The sequence below is a fragment of the Ctenopharyngodon idella genome, chromosome 9 (genome assembly GCF_019924925.1).
Source record: "Ctenopharyngodon idella isolate HZGC_01 chromosome 9, HZGC01, whole genome shotgun sequence".
NCBI classification, from domain to species: Eukaryota; Metazoa; Chordata; class Actinopteri; order Cypriniformes; family Xenocyprididae; genus Ctenopharyngodon; species Ctenopharyngodon idella.
Genome location: NC_067228.1, coordinates 6,547,792 through 6,569,195, shown reverse-complemented (window position 1 = coordinate 6,569,195; position 21,404 = coordinate 6,547,792). Strand labels below are relative to the sequence as shown.

General features: G+C 35.7%; 1 protein-coding gene across 1 annotated transcript; it reads right to left on the bottom strand.

Moving 5' to 3' along the window:
* Window positions 1-7,581: 7,581 nt before the first annotated feature.
* dnajc10 (DnaJ (Hsp40) homolog, subfamily C, member 10) lies at window positions 7,582-21,168 on the bottom strand. Its single transcript, XM_051905637.1, has 23 exons — window positions 21,001-21,168; window positions 20,011-20,299; window positions 19,759-19,924; window positions 19,589-19,639; window positions 18,828-18,910; window positions 18,586-18,717; window positions 18,401-18,494; window positions 16,585-16,662; window positions 16,450-16,493; window positions 16,197-16,328; window positions 15,579-15,668; window positions 15,237-15,347; window positions 14,567-14,681; window positions 13,755-13,882; window positions 13,395-13,511; window positions 12,848-12,949; window positions 12,580-12,735; window positions 11,040-11,173; window positions 10,905-10,958; window positions 10,550-10,697; window positions 9,879-10,001; window positions 9,668-9,778; window positions 7,582-8,475 (listed from the first exon to the last, which is right to left on the bottom strand). The coding sequence occupies exons 2-23, from the start codon at window positions 20,206-20,208 to the stop codon at window positions 8,464-8,466; spliced, it is 2,379 nt and encodes a 792-aa protein (XP_051761597.1). The 5' UTR covers window positions 20,209-20,299; window positions 21,001-21,168; the 3' UTR covers window positions 7,582-8,463.
* Window positions 21,169-21,404: the final 236 nt, after the last annotated feature.

The following is a 21,404-nucleotide window of genomic DNA, read 5'->3' as shown; positions in this document are numbered from 1 at the left end:
TAACAGGGAAAAAGATATTCCAATGCTAATTAAGTTTTGCACGCAAAGGGAATGAAATGGGCACAGCAAAGCCAAGAGTCACTTAGCAATAACCTTTCTCAAACAAGGCAACAGTTATGCTTATACATAATTTGGGCTTTTACAGCGGAGGAAACCCTAATTTAATATTTAACACATTTTGGGACTCCTTATCCAATCTACCTAATAGATTTTTTTAGACATTGATGGCACAAAGTAGTTTTGAAAATATTAACATTTCTACTTTAAGATGACCCCTGTAGAATGTGATTTGTCTTCAGACCACAACTCAGTACTTTATATAGGGGAAAAAAAATAATAAGAAGAAAAGCAGAAACATATGTATCTTACGTATATGAATATGCTTTTTTAAAAGAAAAATGACTTTCCTGCCACGACAGAGGGAAGAGTGTTTCTACTTTTGGTCAACACTGCCAGATATTTCTGAAAACATTTTTAAAAATCAGGCAAAAAGAAAAGTCAACTGTTATCCTGAAGGTCCTCTTTGCTTATTTAACCAGCTGTGAGTTCAACAACAGAACACAAACTATGGTGAGTTAATTTGTATGTTTTTAATAGTAATTTTCTTTTATTTTCTGTCATGAACATGAAATTTTAACTCCATCACACAAATTGTACATTTGCTGTTTTTTTTAGATACTTTTTTTTTTTTTTTACATATTGAGAAAATTTTCCTCATTTCGTAGGCTGTAGCTAGCTAGGATGCTAAATGCTATCTATCTGATCTGTCTGTCTGTCATATATTTACGCTAGTGGCAATTAGCTATTTTTTAAACGACGAGCAGTTTGATATGTCTCACTCAGACTTCTTATTTCATTAGGAAATACATCAACACCACTCTCTGGTTAGCATGGCTCAATTAGCCCCTTCTGGTCAAGGCTTGAACTTCACCGTTTTCAGGTAAAAAGCATATATTATGTTGTATGTAATGAATGGGAATTATAGATGGGAAAGGAAACTGTGTTTGTCAAGTCATATCATGGCATATTTAAATATGGTAAATGATTTATACAGAGCTGAGAGGACTACACTCTTCTTAGTAGCTGAAAACATGATAAAATTAGCCAAAAACTTTAATACACAAACACAAAGATATATGGGTATGTGTAGAACTTTGCCAGGAATTCCAAATCTGTGGAACTTTCTGAGAAGTTCTGATTCCATGTGGCTGTGCAGATAACTGACTCAAAGCACTTTCATATGTGCCTGGAGCTCTGCCGTGTGATCGGCCTCCTTCTGATCACCCTTGTTTTTGGAACATGAATAGGCCTATTGCACAATGCAGCACAGAGCAGCGCTGGACTATTTTGTTGAAATCAAGCCTGTTGTTTCCAATTAAGCATCAAAAGAAATCCATGACACAGAATCAGCGACACTTACTGTATGTTACCATTTCTATTATGCACACACACAGGGCCGTGCATGTGAGTCTCCTCCGCAGGTGCGAAGTGGTGGATGATGAAGGGTTGTCTGAAGGCTAGAGATCCAGCTCAAATGCTTTGCAGATGTCTGATTTAGTCTGCCTCACTGTTGCTGTTGCAAAACATTAAAACATCTGCGCTGCACGCATTTACGGCTTCTTTTCTTTGCCCTCTGCCACAGAAAAACAACTCTGCCCTTTAATGAGGCCAAAGACAAGTGGAGGCTTCCTGAGCCCCGTGTGGGCACTTACAGGAGAACGTCAAAACGTGAACAGCAGCTTTCTGGTGTGCGAACAGACAGTCTTAAACGGTTAGTTCAGGCACAGATTAACATTTTTGGTATCATTTACACACCCTAGTGTTGTTCCAAACCTCTATGACTTTATTTCTTCTGTGAAAACAAAAGGAGAAATTTTGCGCCAGTCGCTCTTTTTCATACGAATGCAATGAACGGAGACTTTCAAACTTTACAATGGATGCAAAAGCACCAAAACTACTATTCAAAATGTGTCTTTTTGTGCTTCATAGAAGAAAAAAACTCATCAGGTTTGGAACAGCATGAAAATAAGTAAATCAAAGTAAATAAAATTAAATAATTATGCAATGTTATAAAAATAAAAACAAATATATATAATGTTTTTATTTTTATAACATTGTATAATTATTTAAATAATTTTATTGACTATATACTGTATATATGCATGTATATTATTACTATATATTTAATGTATGTATGATTTATTATTTCTTATTATATTAATTTAATTAATACTATTTTGATTTACAGTATATATCCTTTTTTATTATTTATATATACAATTTATTATTTATTATCATTTAATTATATATTAATTAAAAAACAGAACAAATTAGCACCATGAATGTGGTCCATATGGCTTGTGCACTATGTATATACATATTTACTATTATGTTTTATATATATTTAAAGCCTTCTGAAGTCAAATGACAGCTTTGTGTGAGAAACAGACTGAAATTTAGATCATTATTTACTGAAAAAGGGATTTGAAGGGATTTGTCATGGTTCCTGCAGCAGTGATTCACTTCACACTAGATTCCCTCTGAGCACCACATTATCCAAGACTCCCACAATTCCATTCTTTAGAACTATTATGCTTTGTCTAGCATTGTTCTTGTTAACTTTGTGTACTAATTGATTCATTACCTGAAAAGAAGCCTTTTCCTCTCAAGGGAAATGTCAATGCTAATTGTTCAAATACAAAACCTGCCGTGAGGTTTTGAGGACTGAATAAGCGTACAGATGAATCCGTTATGATAAGATCTCTGGAATGATAAGCAGCCGCAAGCTGTTTTTGGATGTTCTGTAGAGCCAATTAGATGTAATATAGAGCTGTTCACAAAGACCCAATTATCACGTTTACATTGTCTGGACAAATAGATGCTTTACATTTTAGGTATCTTGTTTACCTAATCATTAACACCAAAGACTTCCACACACATCAAACAGAAGATTTACACACACACACACACACACACACACACACACACACACACACACACACACACAAGTTGATTAGACTTGATGGATTTAGAGCCCTTGTTTAATTCCCAAAGCGGAACATTCAGCTTTTAAAATGTTTTATTCGTTTGGACAAAATTTTAGCTCATAGGTCACTGACAAAAATATTGTGATATTTTAAAAATCTAGTTTAAAACACATGCACCAGTTTTATATATATATATATATATATACATACAGTCAAACCAAAAATTATTCAGGTATTTTTAATATATTTTTACTAGTGAGTGCAGGACACTATAGTTCATTTATGTAAGTGAGGATAGCAAAATAAAGTAAACTGTGACATATTATACCCAAAAATTCTTCATACAGTGGACTACCAATAAAACTGATAAAAATTTGGGACCAAAAATTATTCAGACACTTTGACCTGACCATGTTTTGCTTAAGTGTTATCTGACATAATTAAGATTATTTTTTTCTGACACAGTTGAACTCTGAGATCTTGTCATATTTTATTACCATTTTTTTTAAACTATAGTGAATAAACTGTAATAATGAATGAAATGTTCAAGGTGTCTGAAAAAAATTTGGTTTGACTATCTATCTATGTATGCATATACATATATATATATATATATATATATATATATATATAAACATATTCACATCTTGACTACCAAGCATTTTAAGGTAAAAATATTTTCATAAACATCTTGAATTATGACTATCATTATGTTTTGTGGTTATTTTATGTAATACTTGAAAACCTGAACTAAATCTTTTTTTTTTTTTAAATAATAATAATACATTTTAAAATATTTAATAAAATCGTTTTAATAAATAACATGTCAAACTACTGTCAAAGTTTTAAGTTTTTTCTAGAATATCAAAATTACCTTTAATTGAAACATATTGACCATACAAGCTGTGCATTCAAATCATTGTCTGTGTGACGATTGCAACTTAATAGATGCAAAAAAATAAATAAATAAATAAAATAAAATAGAAATGCTCATCACGTCATCAACACATCTACAAGACTTTCCCCTCGTCAGTATCTGCATCTGAATTTATAGTCATCAGGGAGTTTTATAGTCATTTTAGTTGAGTTGTGCACCTGATGGAGAAAAATCATTACACTTGCCACATGGGCTTCATAAAGCCTTCACCTCGACTCCCTAATGTCTGCGAACGTCAACTGCAGCAAAATAAAAGACTCAATTAAAAAAAAAAAAGAAAAAGTATTATTTTGGTGTGATATTTAATAAAAAAAAGTATAAAATTTTAATCAGGGTGTAAATTTCAAAACAATTTTATGATTGTCCAAAATGACGTTGGTTTTTAAAAGCATATAGTGTGTGTTTTCCGTGAACTCCAGTGTTTCTCTCGTAAAAACCACATTGTGGTTACAAGGTGCTACAACGCGCTGACGCCAGAACTGGGAAAAGCGCTGCCAGCCGAGAGAGCCTGTCCAGCGGCCCCAGGTGGGATTTTTCCACCTCAGAATGAAAGAAAATAAACATGTAGCGATCCCGCAGGGTCGCCCAGTTCCCCAGGAATCACCAGGGCAACCGCAGCTCTGGGAACGCTGCCTCACCTGGGCAGGACGTTCACACGCTTCCCATGATTCCTTTCCAATGTTCTCTAATGGTCAAAATGACCTTGAACAATTACTACTGAACCTTGCTTTAATTTGGGGTGTGCTGCTTTTTTATGGCCTTCTCCCCACCCTGTGCGTTACCCATGATTTCATAAGTGCTGGATGGGACCCGGCGGTTAGGGGGGTGCAGTGGGGTCACGCCGCTGAGGGATTTTCTTCCAGCGCCCGCATGCGAGAGGCCCGTGCGAGCTTTCATCCAAGGTAAGCAGCGTGTCCTTGGTGTCCGTGCGAGGGTGAGCCCTGTTCCAGCGCCCATGCCAGGACACACACTATGCACTATGAAGGGAGCTCCTGATGGACAAGGGGAAGAAAAGAGTTTGATGTGTTGCCACAGCCCCTGGACATTTCATCCTCCGAACATCTGCGCACGGGGCTGCCGTACCCTTCTCTTCTCCCTTGCTAAAATGGAGGAAGTTCAGATGAACTTAGACTGGAGGCGGCGACACGGTCGCAGAGGCCCCTGTAGAGATGGAAGAACAAATAGAAAGGTGCAGTTTTCAAAACCCAAACAAGTAGATCCATAATACCTGTTCAGAAATAACCCTTAGCATTCCCATTCATTGTACAGTACACAACCTGCTTGATGTCATCTTTGCTCTTGTTCTTCTGGGTATGTTTTTGAGCCATCTACGCAGACATCACAGTCTAGTAACTATCGTGAGCTGTAACAGCAGACAGCTAAAAAATGAAGTCCTCAAAGCCTCAAAAATAAATCCGGCACTGGCAAAATATCTGCTATAATATAATAAATTATTTGCAACTTGTATGCTTTCTTGCTTCTTTTTCATCAGATTACACAGGTACTTTTGAATGGCTGCCAATGAAAAAGGTCATCTTTAAACATTCTACTAACTTTGCAACTACATGTCAACTACCAGTCAATAGAGTATTAGCAGATATTAAGCAGCCAATCTCTTCTATCGCTTTATTTTGATGTTCCCCCAACAGACATTGTACTGACTATTAGTATCTTTGAAAGTAGATGTTAACTTATTCTACTAACCCTAACCTAAAACTCTGAGAGTTAGTTGACACGTAGTTACAAATTAGTGAGTTAGTTGACATGTAGTTGCAGTTACTTATAGTTAGTAGAATGTCTAAAGTGGACTATCAAAAAATAAAGTGTTAACATGGAGAAACATGATTTTTAGCCCCATTGTGCTGTAGTTTTGACACGTACCAGTAGAGGCTAACTAGACCATGCCAATCTGTTGATAATTTCATATCTTACCCTGCGTTCCATTTGGAAGTGCTCATCCCTATGCTCTAATCCGTTTGTGTAGGGTTTTTTTTTTAATGCACTTCTGCGTCATCTTAACGAGACAATCAAGGGGGCACCTTCGTCCCACATTTTGTATGCTGGTTGACCCCCCAAAAACGCTCTGAACGATGAGTAGATTGTGCAAACTGTGCCTTTTGTTTAATGTTAGTTTATTTATTTTTAGTTTATCGCACCATATTGTATCTTGTGTCTATGTATTTGAAACATTTGAATGGACTGACAAATGGAGCTGTAAAGTATTTTTGTTGAAGTACAATGTCATTTTGACTATAATAATGTACCAAATCTAACTCGTATAAATATTACAGTAGTATAGAAAAATACTATACCATTCTGTGATGCCAAACAACTTCCCTGTGCAAAGAATCATGGGGGCCCGAAGTGTCCATCAGTTGTACCCTTTGAAATCCTTCATTCCGAAAGGCCCTTTGAAGTGGCCAGTTTTGAGCACTTTGGTTTGGAACACTTCAATATGGCGGCCATGATTGTTTTCACTCCGAAGTGCCCTTCGGAGGCCAATATATCCCATTTGGAACGCACCGTAAATAAACCATTCGCCGCTAGAGGTCGCCTATTCGAAACAAAGGCATAGCTTGATGACACCAAGACTGAGTGCGGAATCATGGGAGGGGTCGTCTTCACCTCAGCTAGGGGAAAATCTGATGGGCAGAAATCATGTTCATGGATGAAATTATTAACATTACTGTAGTATGAAGCAGAGCAGGGCCGAGTACAGTGAGAGCTGAACGAGGCCGCTGGAGTGATTGCTAATGAGAGAAGAGCGCGACACATGGCTCAAAAGCAGCGTAACTTTTATGTCGCAGTCGCCGCTTTCGCTTTTTCAGGTCAAGCGAATGTGGGGTAAAGCAGCGCTGTTTATCATATTAGATACATTTGAGTGTGTTGAAAGTGATGTTATAACATTACTCTGTGCGTTCGCTCGGCGACTGCTATGAGACAGTTGTTGCACACTGCAGTAAGCTAGATCGATATTAGAATATCGTTTAATATAATCAAGAAAACGAGATTCAAACAATAAGACTAAATAGTGTTGAGCTATATAACAATGATTAGTTTTCTGTCTATAAATGTATCCAAGCAGTTGTTCCCTTGTCTAATAAACATAATAAAAGTGTCTTTGGTGTTTCCATGGTTTTTACCAAATAACAGAAATCGGGGGTAACGTGTGTATGATGTCATTGATAGGCGACGCACGGACACAGTCTATGTCCTGGTTAAAATTACTTATCGCTCTGGATTTAAACATTCTTGGAAACATTTGGGATAATGTAAGTATACAAGTCAACAAAATATATAACACTGTTCTTGTGGTTTAATCCAAAAATCTTATATATTGTGCCTTTAATGGAAAATGTGCAAAAATTAGGGGGATAAAACCTATGGAATAAAACCTGTATAATTTAAAGAGTTGGAATGAAAAATGGTCATAAAAATAGTTTCTTATTGGTAACATCATAAAGTGACCCACTTCACATACAACTTGAAGTAATCCTTAGAAATTTGGGATAGTATTTAACCATTATCTCAGCAAATATTAGAAATATAGCTAATATGTGCTATATAGAACTTACTTAATTAAACCCCCTTAATGAAAAACAACATATTAATGTAACTCAGTCAAAACAGCCAGTAACAAAATATCAGAAAGAACTATTTCACATAAACAGGGCATTGTGTCATGTTTATTAAGCTGTTGTTTCTACAAAACAATAGTGAATATCCCTCAGAATAAATGCAAACGTTCAATTTAACAGGCCTATGAGATCTTGATGTTAAATCACCGCCTCCTAGTGGCCACCTGGAGACCATTCACACACCTTTAATACAGAAAGATCAGTAAACAAAGTTTAAAAAAAAAAAGTATTCTACAACGAATCTCTGCAAACAAATATAGCTGCTGGACGCTAAAATGGTTAAAAGAGAACAAATAAAACAACATAACTGCAGAAAAATAAATTCAACTACAGATTTCATCTATAGCCAGTGTAGTTTTATGCTTTATACAATAATTTGCTTTAAACTCCATGATAGTTCTAAAAGCACATTGAAATAAAAGTCTTCTAAAGTTGTTCAGAAATGCAACTCCGAATTGCATTTTACCAAGTAAAATACATCTTTCTTTACAAAACAAATTCTTTACATTTCACCAGACCGTTTGAATCACAGAAATCCAACTGAAAGCTGAGCAGCTATGAGAAAATACATCTATTGTTACAGTCATAAATACAGTCTCTGTAAGGAAATGAAGACACGTTTTGACAGTACATTCACTGATTACAGAAGATCATAAATAATTGCACTGTGGTGACCTCTTCTTGAATCAGTAACACATTTAGAGGTGCATATTGAATCCTGATTCACTCCTCAAACCCTCTCTGAAGTTGAGGTGAGGCTGCTCCTTTCTACAGTCCATTTGGCAGTAAAAAACTCAAACAAATCTCTCACGCTCATCAAAGTGAGTTCATGAGTGTGCGTTTTCTCCCATCACTCTTACCACGCCACAAACAACAGCTTCTGTGGATCGCAAGATGTTTCCTATAGTTCATCCTGTAGGGAAGTAAATAAAAAAACAACAAAAACTTGATTTCAATGATTATAAAAACAGGATAATCGAGATAAAATTAGCTTCATCTGAGTTGGGAAAAATCTGCTTATTCATTGGACATCAGGCTTTCAACCATGTTACTTCCTGCCTAGAGGCTGGCTTCTTTGTATGGTGATTGGTCAAGCTCTCAAATGGCCGGTGATTGAATGGGTAATACATATATCTCATCACAGTCAGTCAGTGGAAATGTGTTGTGATTTGGCATTTTAGTTGAATGTTCACAATCTTGTGCTCATGCGTACTGTCAGTTGTAAATATCGTAAAATACAGTTTTGAACTTGGTTAATTATTATAATTTCACCTTCCCTGCTGAAAAAAAAAAACAACAACCGCTGAACCAGCCTATGCACCGGATTCTGTTGCATTTCACATTAACTGACAACAAATGCAAAGATTGAGTTTGCTGCATTTACTGTGAACCAAGCCACTCTAAAGCAGTGAACTCAATCAATATATTAATTTATTTTATCTCACTTTACATTTTTTTTTTATTGATTTTCAATAAAACATTAATGTGTAAAAGAGCACCAGTCAACATCCAAATCTTTACTTGAGAATGGCGAGCAGCAATATTTGCTTAGATTTCCAAATACCTGCAGTACTCCGACTCTCTGCCACAAGGACAAGTGTGTACGTCTGCTTAGACCCTGACGTGGTGCTAAGCACTTTTCCATGTCAAAGACCTTTTTTATAAAAATGAACATTGGCGGGGATTTTAGTGTATGCATGCTCTATAGTCAAATCCGTTTTATAAATGAGGCCCTATGATTCTAGAAATGATCTGTGCATGTGATGGAGGAATGCACAGTGCATTCAGGGGGTGTGGCCTCAATAGCACTGCAGGAAGTAGTGTGCCGTGTGCATGTGATTGAGGAATGCGCATGGTAGAAATTTAACTGAATTTGCATTAAATCTGGTTGTTTTTAAGATTATGCTGCGAGATGTTTTTTTCCCCAACTACATTTAACTTCCTTGTTATAGGCTAACCTGAAAATTTGCAGTATATTCCTGTTAATTCCCATGGAAAGCTTTTAACTTTGAAAATTCCTGGAATTTTGCAACCCTAGTTAAAATCATAGCAAAATTATTCCTAAACCAAAAGCAGTGAGATCCAATAGGCAGCGAGTATCTTACTTTAAGTTTGGAGGACTTTCCCTGTAACGCTAGCTGCTGGAGTCTCTGTCGGAGAACATCTGCGATGACGGTGGCGTCTCTGCTGTTAATATGCTCTCCTCCATGATCTCGCTAAAATAATTTGGGACACAAAGATAGAGAGGTTTGAGTAGATACAGAAATAACCCAGAGAGCACCTGGAACAATATGATGGCTAGCACTTGTGCCGTACCCGTGTGGTGCCTAGGTGGGGGTAGAATCGGACAGTGGGGTAAGCCTTGATCCCAGCGCTTTGGCAGGTCTGGTAGTGTGCCTGGCAGTCCACTTTGCCAGCTCGCACAGTTCCCTTCATCATCTGCAAAAGGGAGGAATAGATGACTGATGCTGGTGAATTATTCATGATCAGAGCACCTGCACTGATTGAAGCTAGTCAAGAGCCAGTGAAAATGTTCCTGTGTTGCATTTTTTAATTACAATTGCACTTATTGCATTTTTAATTTTCAATTTGATTGAAAAGTCTCAACTGAATTGCCCTTTTGCTTAAATGACTGTAGCACTGGAGCTGACATGAATAAAACCTGATGATCACGTTCTCCAGCATGATTTGAGAACGAACCAAAGAGAATATTGAGATTACACCGATACACAAGACTACAAAACGTGCAGGTGTGCAAGCTCGGTTCTGGAAGTATTTTCCCCATTCATTTTTCCCTTAAGGATTTAAAAAAAAAAAAAAAAAAAGCCATAAACCAAACCAACCAGCTATTTGATGAATTACAATATTACAAACTTTGATTTAAAGCAAAAAAGTATTTGAAAAATGAACAAAAAGACAAAGGTGATAGACTTGTATAACTTTAATGAAGTATGAAGTATGAAATTTGTCTTAATGAAAAGTAATACCCTGGCAAGAACTTCAAATTCAGGGGCAAATTGCTGGCATGGGCCGCACCATGGGGCGTAGAAATCCAACACCCAGTGGTCCTTCCCGCCCAAAACCTTTCTCTTAAAGTCCTCGGGTGTCAGATCTACTGAGGCACGAGGTAGCGAGCTGCAGACAGAAGAGTCCATGGGTTAGGGACTATGCAATATAGCAATATGACACAATTCACTGTGAATAAAAATCATATGTTGTTATAAAAGCCACATGCCCAAATTTTACAGAAATCAATTTAATTAAATCTCTCGCATGCTTACGAAAACGATCAAGCTAATTAAAACGCTGGTTAATTACTTTGTGAGAATTAATCTGACTCACCTCAAGGCCCAAGACTTGAGTGAAAAGGCATCCCGGTGCCATCCATTGTAGCTCCTGTTAACAATGGGAGAGAGAAACAGAACTTGTTTAACTGGTGTAATTATATATGAGGTAGAGAATGTAAAGCACACGCACTGGTACTGGTCTCTGCGGTTGCTGTTCTGAGGGAACAGGCGGATCTCTGGGTAAGCTCGGACACTCTCGCTCTGGCAGAACGAGTGGTGTCTCTGGCAGTCGACTGTTCCCACGTTTACAATCCCACTCAGCATCTAGAACAGACACAGCGGTAGGGTAGTTATGATCTTGACATTTTTGCAAGGAATTAATTGCCAAATGACTGCAATAAATTATTGGTCTTTTTTGTTCATGTAAAGTGTAATCTTAAAACCTTAAGATAAAGTCACTTATTCACACGGAACTTGGAAATATTTAAAATGAGCACCTGTAAGGCTGTGCAAAACAGATATTGCACAGGTTAAAATTATATGAGTAATATTTCAAATACTAAATATTATATACAATTAAATTTAAATTTTTAAATATAAATATTAATATAGAATATCATAACATTAAATAAAAATTAATCTAGAAGTCTAAAAGAAATAGAAAATAAATCTAAAGAAAAAAAATATTTTAGGCCAACTATACTTTTTAAATCCAGTACAATTATTACTTGTTATACTGAACGTGAACATAGTATTATGCCAAGCTGATAGACTGTAATAAAATCAATGGGTGCTTCAACTATTATAATTAACAATGTATTAGATCAGGGGTGTACATACTTATAATAACCTAACTGCATAAGTTTTTTTCTTTTTTCTGAAATGTAGCTTGTTTTCAGTGGCATAGCATAGGTTGTAATTTTTTTTACAATAAAATAAGCAAAAGTTCTGATATGATTTATCTGGTAACACTTTACAATAATGTTTCATTTGTTAACTAGTTAATGCATTAACTAACATGAACTAACAATGAGCAATACATTTGTTATTGTATTTATTAATCTTTGTTAATGTTAGTTAATAAAAATACAGCTGTTCATAGTTTGTTCATGTTAGTTCACAGTGCATTAACTAATGTAAACCAGCTGTTAACAGGAGTGTAGACTTTTTATATCCACTGTGTGTATGTGTGTGTGTACATATATATATATATATATATAAAATATAACATATGTTTTATTATATTTATTTTATTATAACCTATAATAATAATAATGACATTTTAATTGGTATTTATTATACCAATGAATTGGTATTTATAAGCATAATAGTATAGTTAATAATAGTAAACCGGACTTCATATGAACATTCAGGATTTTAAGCTTTGGATGAAGGAAGATCTTTTAGTTTTTTGTTTATATTTTAAATTTTGTCCTCTGTGTTGTTAGGCAGATAGTTACACAAATCACAAAAAGTGCACCTAGAATTCTCAATTAGTTTCATGGCTTTTCTAGTATTTGTGAAAATGTAAAAAAAATAAATGACAAGTGCACAATGACTGTGGTTATCACAAATCACAATTAAATCAAACATTTGTGGACAGGTGCTTATGTAATAAGTGCTTTCACATCGAAATCATATACAACTGCAAAAAGCAGTAATAAAAAGGTAAAAAAGGTAATGCTTTAGCACTCAGATGGGCTGTCAGTGTAATATATGAGGGCAGATACCCGTGCCATTCTCCTCCACTCTGGCAGCAGGGCCTGGCAGGGGCCACACCACGGAGCGTAGAAATCCACCATCCATGTCTCTGAGGACTTGCGTCTCTTCACCAGCTCCTGGAATGACTCTGGGGTCAAAGTCACCACCACAGGGTTCACCAGGTCCTGCAACAGACACAGAAATCTATTCATCTAAACAGATACGTGTGTAGTGTATGAATTATGAATAAGGGTATGAAGAATTGTAACCATAATCTGTGCCTCAGTCCTTTCTCACCTCTATGAACTCCAGGATACCGTCTGCAGAGTGATGGCCCTCATACTCATGAATGCTGGACTTGTTGAAGATTACAGTTGTTGGATATGCATGAATGTTGTACTGAAGAAGGGAGAGATGCAAAAGATGAGAACCGGCTACCACCTGAACGTTCATACTCTTGTAAATATTATTATAATTACTATTATAAGTTATTATAATTATTATTCTAAAAAAACATTATTATTATAAAATGTTTTGCGATTTTGTTGCTAGTGGTATAGTAATGACACCCTTCACCTTATGAAGAGAAAGTAAAAAGTTAAATGCTGTGGTTTCCTGTGGCAAAGATTCAGAAGGTATTGCGATGATTCTATAAACAGATTTGTTACCTGAGACAGGAAGCTAATGAGGATCTCAATCCCTATTAAGAACACGCTCTGCAGGAAACCACATTATTTCGCTAGAGAAACCGAGCACATGATGCTACCAGCTTCAAATCTAAGCCATCATGCCCAATCAACTGTCAATTTCTGCAACATTTGAGCGAAGGTGAAAATCTTAGTACCATGTTGCAGAGCCCCTCATGTATGGTACAGTCCAGAGTCCCAAACTTCAGCTGTCCAAAGAGCTGGACGGAGGCTTTTCTCAACTCAGGGAGAAGAGCTCGGCAAGGCGGACACCACTGTAGGACAGAATAATTACCCATAATAAAGGAGCCAAATTTCAAATGATGCTTTTAATGTATGAATTTCACACTGTGTCAGTAATGTTCACTGTGCTTGCCTCCGCAGATCATTTCTCACCCTACTGAGCTTGATGTACTGTATCAAGGAAGTTACCATGGTAATGTAAGTACTGTATGTGCTTAGCAGATAATCATTAGCATTCAAATGGAGGCTTCAGCAGAGGTTTAGATGTAACTCACAGGAGCGAAGAAATCAACCAGCCAGGGCTCTTTCTCATGGCTGGGGAAGTTCTCAGGTCTGAGGGTGGTGACGTGGGCATTCACACTTTCTTTTGCAAAGGCCACAACATTGTACAGGGCATCCTTACCTGGAGATTTAACACAAAGTACAATCACAAACATTTTAGACTAATATCAAATTAAATTTTACCAATTTGGACGAAAGGATTTAATGTCTTTTAACCCTCTGATACAGGAAATCTTTAAAGGCCATTTTTTGCTATTCAGGGTGTGAAGTTACATCTAAACCACATTTGACCTTTATTTAATACATTAGTGTTTACTAATGGGTGTTAGAATTTTTTTTTTAAAGAAATTAATGCGTTAAATTAATCAAAACCGACAGTAAAGACATTTATAATGTTACAAAGAAAATTATATTTCGAATAAATGCTGCTCTTTTGAACTTTCTATTCGTCAAAGTATCCTAAAAAAATGTATCACAGTTTCCACAAAAATATTGAGAATCACAACTGTTTTCAACATTGATGATAAATATTTCTTAAGCAGCAAATCAGCATATTAGAATGATTTCTGAAGGATCATGTGACATTGAAGACTGGAGTAATGATGCTGAAAAATTTGAACCACAGGAATAAATTACATTTTAAAATATATTAACATAGAAAACAGTTATTTTAAATTGCAATATTTCACAATATTAGTGAACATAGATGTCTTTCAAAAATTTTTTTTGAATGCATCAGAGGGCTAAAAAACACTTGTCTTTGTTGATATTTAGATGCAGAATATTAAGTCTTACTAAAACTCACCGTGGTAAATCTCAAAATCATGAATTCCAACCCCTTTAAAAACAGCCACACAGGGCTTCTGGATATACAGAGAAGCACACAGCTCTGAATCTGAGACGCAGTCCACCTTTCCCACCTGTACAAACAGATGAACGCAATAAATGCATCATAACAGCACCATATACCAGAAATCATATGACCTATGTACTGAATAAAACAACAGTAAAAACAGCAAATGTTCTGTCACCATTTACTCGCCACGTTGTTCTAAACCTGTATGAGTTTCAGCCTCAAAAAATAGGTGAACTATAAGTTCACTGTAAGTACTATAAATTAGTCCATATGACTTGCCTAAAGTTGGTTAAAGTTGTCTGAAGCCATACGATAGCTATATATCAGAAACAGACTGAATCTTAAAGCTTTAAAACACTTGGAATATATTGCGAACAATTCATATGAACTACTTTTATAGTGCTTTTTTGATTGTTTTTGCTTGATATGGTTACAAGCAGAATGACCACTCTTCAAAATTACTACTTTTGTGTTTCATGGATGAAAGTCAGTCATACGAGTTTTGGACATGAGGGTGAGTAAATTACATAATTGTATTTAAGCTAACTATAACTAAAATCAACATCATCCAAAAAAAAAAAAAAAAAAAAAAAAAATAATAATAATAATCATCAAGAACCTGTATGTGAGAATCCTTAAGAAGAGCTTTGAGTTTTTTATACTCATGTGTTGCCAAATTGTTGTGTCCAAAGGAGAAACTGACGAGCCATCGGTGATGAGCCAATTTATGCTGAAATGACAAAATCAGAAAAAAATTGATCATTAGTAGGGTATCTTTCATGACATTTCCAAACAGATGCACATAATTATGCCACGCAATCATATTTCATCCAGCGTGTCAGTTACTGTGTAAACAGTGATACTGCAGGTAGTTCAGGGTGCGGTACAGTTCAGTGCAAACAAACACTTTTTCTACAGCTTTTCCTTGTTCTTATGATCTTGAAGTCACTCGCACTCTTACCTCGAAGCTGCTCTTTGTAAGAATCTCCAGGTCAGGCAGATGCTGCAACACTTGTGCATATATCTCTCTAGTATCCAAACTCTGGATAAACTGCAAGGTTAATCAAATCAAAATGAAAACCAGCCCATCAGATTTGCTCAATTAAGAACTACTAAACAGAAAAGTTTAGCGTACAGACGACAACGTTGTCAAAATGATCCTCTTTCACACGGATCCACGAAAACGACTAAAAACACTGTATTATGCATGCCAGGACAGTAGTTGGCGCTGTCATTTTGTAAAAAAACACTACACACTTACACATAGGCATTCTTCTACAGAGCGGTGAATACAAACTGTAAATCTTTGCTGGAGAAGCATTAATAAACTCACTGAACATGTAATACGCATGTGCATGACGTCACCGTTTTCACAAATTTGCGTTTTTGTAGTTAACATGGAGACAATAACGGTATAATTTTCAAAAACTTGCACTTTGAAACCCATTTTCAAAAGTTTGCATTTTCAGACCCCCAAAACCCTGTTGTCGTGTAAATAAATGGTCTAAAATGCATAAAAAGTTTTCTGTTTTTAGTTGAAAAAGGTGTCAACACCCCCTTAGAAAACACCAATCCCTACCAATACGCTGCCTTTCTGAGCGAGGGAACTGCCAGGGGGAAAGAGGGCCGTTGTGCTAGTGGTGATCTCAAAGCTCTCACACAAATCTGCCTGTTTGGAGCAATCCATCCATCCTACATTGACCAGACCATCCTGTAGAGAAAAACATGTTCATTCATGCTCACAAGACAATAACATGCTTTATTAAATGCTTTGTTTGTGATATGTGACACTTGAATTGAATTTGGTTAAACATGATCAGCTCAACGCTTACCAACATTCCAGCTAGCTTCCGTCTCGTCTGAGGTTCCAGACAATCTATGAAAAAAAAAGTTATTATTAGTGATATTTTAAGAAAACAAGGTTTTGGATTTGCATTCCTAACCTTATACTTTAGTTGCTGTCTTACCCCCGGTGTCTGCACAGAAACTTATCAACCAGCCGATTCTTTCAGCAAACGCTTGTTCAATCTCATTGAAAATGTTCCCTGAAAATGAAAATCCATTTTACATACAATTTTCAGCATAAATCAAAGGAAATACAACATAAAAGACTATTTAATAGAATATTTAATAAAACTTAATACTTTGTATAAATACTTTACAACAATATATTCACATTACTTTAATAAATAAGAGTTTTTTTGCATTACTGTAAGGGGAATTGGGAGGAAACATGCTTAAATTTTAATGAAAATAATGTCGCAATGCAAGAAAGAAATAGGAACAATTTTCTTTATCCAAAATAAAACTTATTTTTTCGTTTGAATTTAGGGATGAACAGTAGTAAATGAAAAGGAATCTAAAAAGGTGTCGTCACACCAAATTGCACGAAACGAAAAAGTATGAAAGGGGTCATCATGACATGGATTTTTTAAAAATATTTTAATGTGTTTCTTGAGGTTCACTTAAAATGTTAATCAAGTTTTTTGCACAAAAAAGAACAAAAAAACCAAATAACTCTCTCGTGAACATGCAAAGCAGGAATTTTTCTTACAAAAACCCATTGTTTCACTTCAGAAGGCTTTTATTAATCCATTAAGTCATATGGTTTACTTTTCGGACACTATTCAATGCCATTAAAAAGCTGGGAAGAGCCAGGATATTATTTAGTATAACTCCGATTGTGTTCGGCTGAAAGAAGATAGTCATATACACCTAGGATGACTAAATTATGGGATAATTTTCATTTTTGGGTGAACTATTCCTTTACGGGGCAGCTCCTTTAAGGCTGAATGCCCACTGTTATGATTGGATAACATCATTACATTGGAAACAGCATCAACACCCACTCGCTATTGCACGCGACTAAGTGTTTTGAAAACACTTATGGTTTGCGATGTAGCTGCTGTCAGATCCAATTCAGCTGACTGCTTCGTCTTGTTCTTTGCAAACTCTCCATTACACTGTGCCTCGTTTACAAAACAATCTGCAGTCAAATTCTCCGAACAAGCATATGATCCTCCGACACAATCCATGACTCCATTAACAATAAACTATCCACTTCTCCCTGAAGCTGGTATCCTTCTGAAGTCTCTACAGAAATTAGCAAATCAGCTGTTTAAACAGGACATATCCAAGCGAACATTCCTTTATGCTTTCATTTACTCTTCCATTTGTCTAGTTGTCGGCAGACTCAAAGCATAGTGAATGCGCATCTGTATACTGTATCCAGTGTAGACAGCGTCAGTGATTATAATGGGTTCTATTTGCTTTTGACACAACGCTCACATCCAGTGTAGGCAAATTTTAGCCGTTAAGTGACTGAATGCCCGTGGTTGCTCTGGAGGCAGGCATATGCAAATGTATTTGCCCATGTGACATCACAAATTCCACAATATCCAAACGAGTCGTTTCTGGAGCCTGATTAAATAAATGCCTTGTTTATAACAAGGAGGATGTTTTAAGCTATGAAACTTGCAGGATGTTTGAATGGTACAAAGACCTCTCCTATGTCAAAAGATCAAGGCAAGTTTGATTTCTCATGTCATGACCCTTTAATATACATGTATAAAAAAAAAAAAAAAAAAAAAAAAAAAAAAAAAATTCAACTGGGCACAGACCACAAGTGAAAATGCATCTAAATACATAAATCTTATTACTTAGTATATTCACCTTTTGCTTTTTCGAGAGCAGCAGTTGAGCTGCATGAACTTCACAAGTCCTGAATATCTATTTTATTATTTCCTGATTTAAATAGGAAAATAAATAAATAAAATTCAACACCTTGCCATAGTTCCGTCACTTTGCTCTTCACAAACTGCATTGCATGTTTGGTGAGGCTTGATTTTGTTCTGTCGCCATAGTATTTTTCTGGATTCTGTTGGCATGATTACATTTATGTTTTATTAGATATTAAACGTACACATATATTATGTATATCATTTTAATAAAAGACAGAATGTTCTCACCATTCCCGCTCTGAACACATAGAGGCTGGGGTAGCTGCTGATGCCTTTGCTACGGCACAACATGCCATTATCACCGCAGTTCACGGCACCAATCCGAATCACACCATCCATTTCCTTAGCAAACTCCCGCCACTGTGGGGTGCGTTCACTTGTCAGTCAAATAAACTACAGTGCCTATAACAATTCTGAAATGTGTGCTGAGGAGGAAGTGACTAAGAGAAGAAGAAAATAGAGTTACGCACCGTGGGGGCAAGGTCGTGACAGTGCGAGCAGCGTGGGAAATAGAAATTCACAAACCAGACCTCTCCAGAATTTACAGCTGCATCTGTGGAAAAAGACAAAACCGGTGTCACAACACTCCACCATTGGCAAAAACAGGTTAGGCCTCTATTTGAATAATACAAAATCAGCTGAAAAACACAGAAGGGTGGATAAAATATTAAAAAAAAAAAAAAAAAAAAGCTTTTTCAGGTCATATTTCACCCCAAATTCAATGTAAATTTTTTTTTTTTTTTTTTTTTTTTTTTAAAGAAATCAAAATCTCAGAAAAAAAATATTTTAACTGGTATAAAGTATTTATAAAGATGTATTTATATAGTATTAAGTTTATATAATCACATTTATTATACCGCATTTAATTTGTGCTGAATTAAATATTTCTTAAAAATATGAATTATTATTATTATTAATGACAATCACCATTAACAATAATGAAAATTGCAAAATAAAAATATAAAGTAAACATATGGATGCATAATTTGAAAAACTGGAGGAAATTTTTTGAAAAATTGTCATAGAAATAATGTCACTGCACAAATTCTTAATTTATTTTATTAAAAAAAATATAATTCATTTTTTATCTTTTTGATTTTAGGGTGAAATATAACCTGGACATTTTTTTTTTTTTTTTTGTGAGATTCAGTCCAGCATACAAATGCTTTTTCCATTTGCCTAGAAACACAATATAATCGCATAATCTGGTTAATTTAAGATCATAACTTACCAAAGTCCCCTCTGTCTAGTGTAGTAATTTCTGGATCATCATCATAAATTCCTGAAAAACACAACTTCATGGTTTTTCCTCCAATATAGAGACAAGTACGGCATATCTTCTTACCCATTTACACTATGAGATAACATCCACACAGAACATAACGCAGAAAACTGAATTACCAAAATCATATCTGTAATAGTTCCAGCTTTCATATCTTCCTCCCTGTTGTTCATCTTGCAGGCCCTTCTCTCCATACTTGTCGTATTTCTTCCTCAAGTCCTCGTCCTTCAGCACCTCATAGGCACGATTGATCTTCAAGAACCTGTCATGGGCCGCTTCATCATTCTAAAAAGACAATAGCAGCGTTCTCAGAGTGTCACAAGAAAGGAAGACACACAGTCTGGGTGGCATGCCATAATAAATCTACTCACAGGGTTTTTATCTGGATGCATTGTGAGAGCAAGCTTTTTGAAAGCCTGCCGAATCTCACGCGTACTGGCCTCTCTTGAGATACCTAACAACTTGTAGTAATCTTCATCGGAGGAAATGGAAACGAAAAGCCATACTGCGATGAAGACAAACAGCAAAGACTTCCTCGGAGGTCTCAAATGATTTTGGAACGACTCCATTGTTGAAAGTTGTTGTTGATGCAGGTCTTCAGTGTTTTAAGGTTGGAGAACAGCTTACAGGAGTGTGATGATCATCCTGAATTAATACACCCTGTAAGTGATGACAAGAGAGTGAAAGAAAGAGAAAGAGGAAAGATCTCAAATGAACACGTAGGTGTTTACAGAGGGCGGAGCTACTTTCTCATGCCATCTCTGAAATAATTCACATCACTCTAACCATTTTTTAAAAAAATAAAATTACTATTAATACATTATTAAATAAAATATCAATATCTCAATCTCATTACTGTAATAATAATACAGTATATACATTATAACTAAAGGCAGTTCAATAAAAACTACAATGATGTAAACTTGTTTACAACATATATATATATATATATATATATATATTACAGTTGTCATGAAAATATATATATATATAAATATATAAAACATTCTAAATAATATTTATTTTTTGAAACGCATTTAAAATTGGTAAATTAAAGCTTTGTTAGTGTGTCTAGAGAAAAACTAGGGTTAGTTGTGCAAAGCTAAAGCTCCAAACTAGTACGAGGCTAGTCGGTTTAATATAACAGTTCACATTTAGATCCATACTTAAATGTTTTTAATTCATTTTCGTGTGTTAGTGAATGTTTATGTGAGATTACAGACACAAGCTGATAGATCATCAGCAGGCTAATTACTGCATTCCAGTCCAAAACTTTTGATAAAAAGCCACAAGTGATTCCCCGAGATAAATGTGAGTAACATTAACACCTGTATTACGATACAATGTGTATATTGTCTTACCTGTTCTTGAATGTTCTTTATTACTCCACCAGTTCTCCCCTAATTCATGATCTTACTCGCCGAATCACCGGTGTGCCTGCAGCAGTGTGAAGAAAGAGGCCGAGAGAGAACAACAAACCGCCCGGAAGTACGTAATTTTTCAAAATAAAAGATGTGCTCGATATTACTGAATTTGTTTCTCATGATCTTAAAGTTTTGACATGAAGGTTTTATGTTTAAATACTTGAAATTAGTTTTGTTGACAACTATAAACTGTGCCTACGTGTACATTTATTTACAATAACTAAAATTAAAATCAGAATGGGTTATCTGGAGTGGATAGTGAAGAAAATGAGCCACGCTCCTTCAGTGCCGTTTAAAAATATCCCAGGATGCATCTCATGAAATTGCTTGAGAAAATAAAC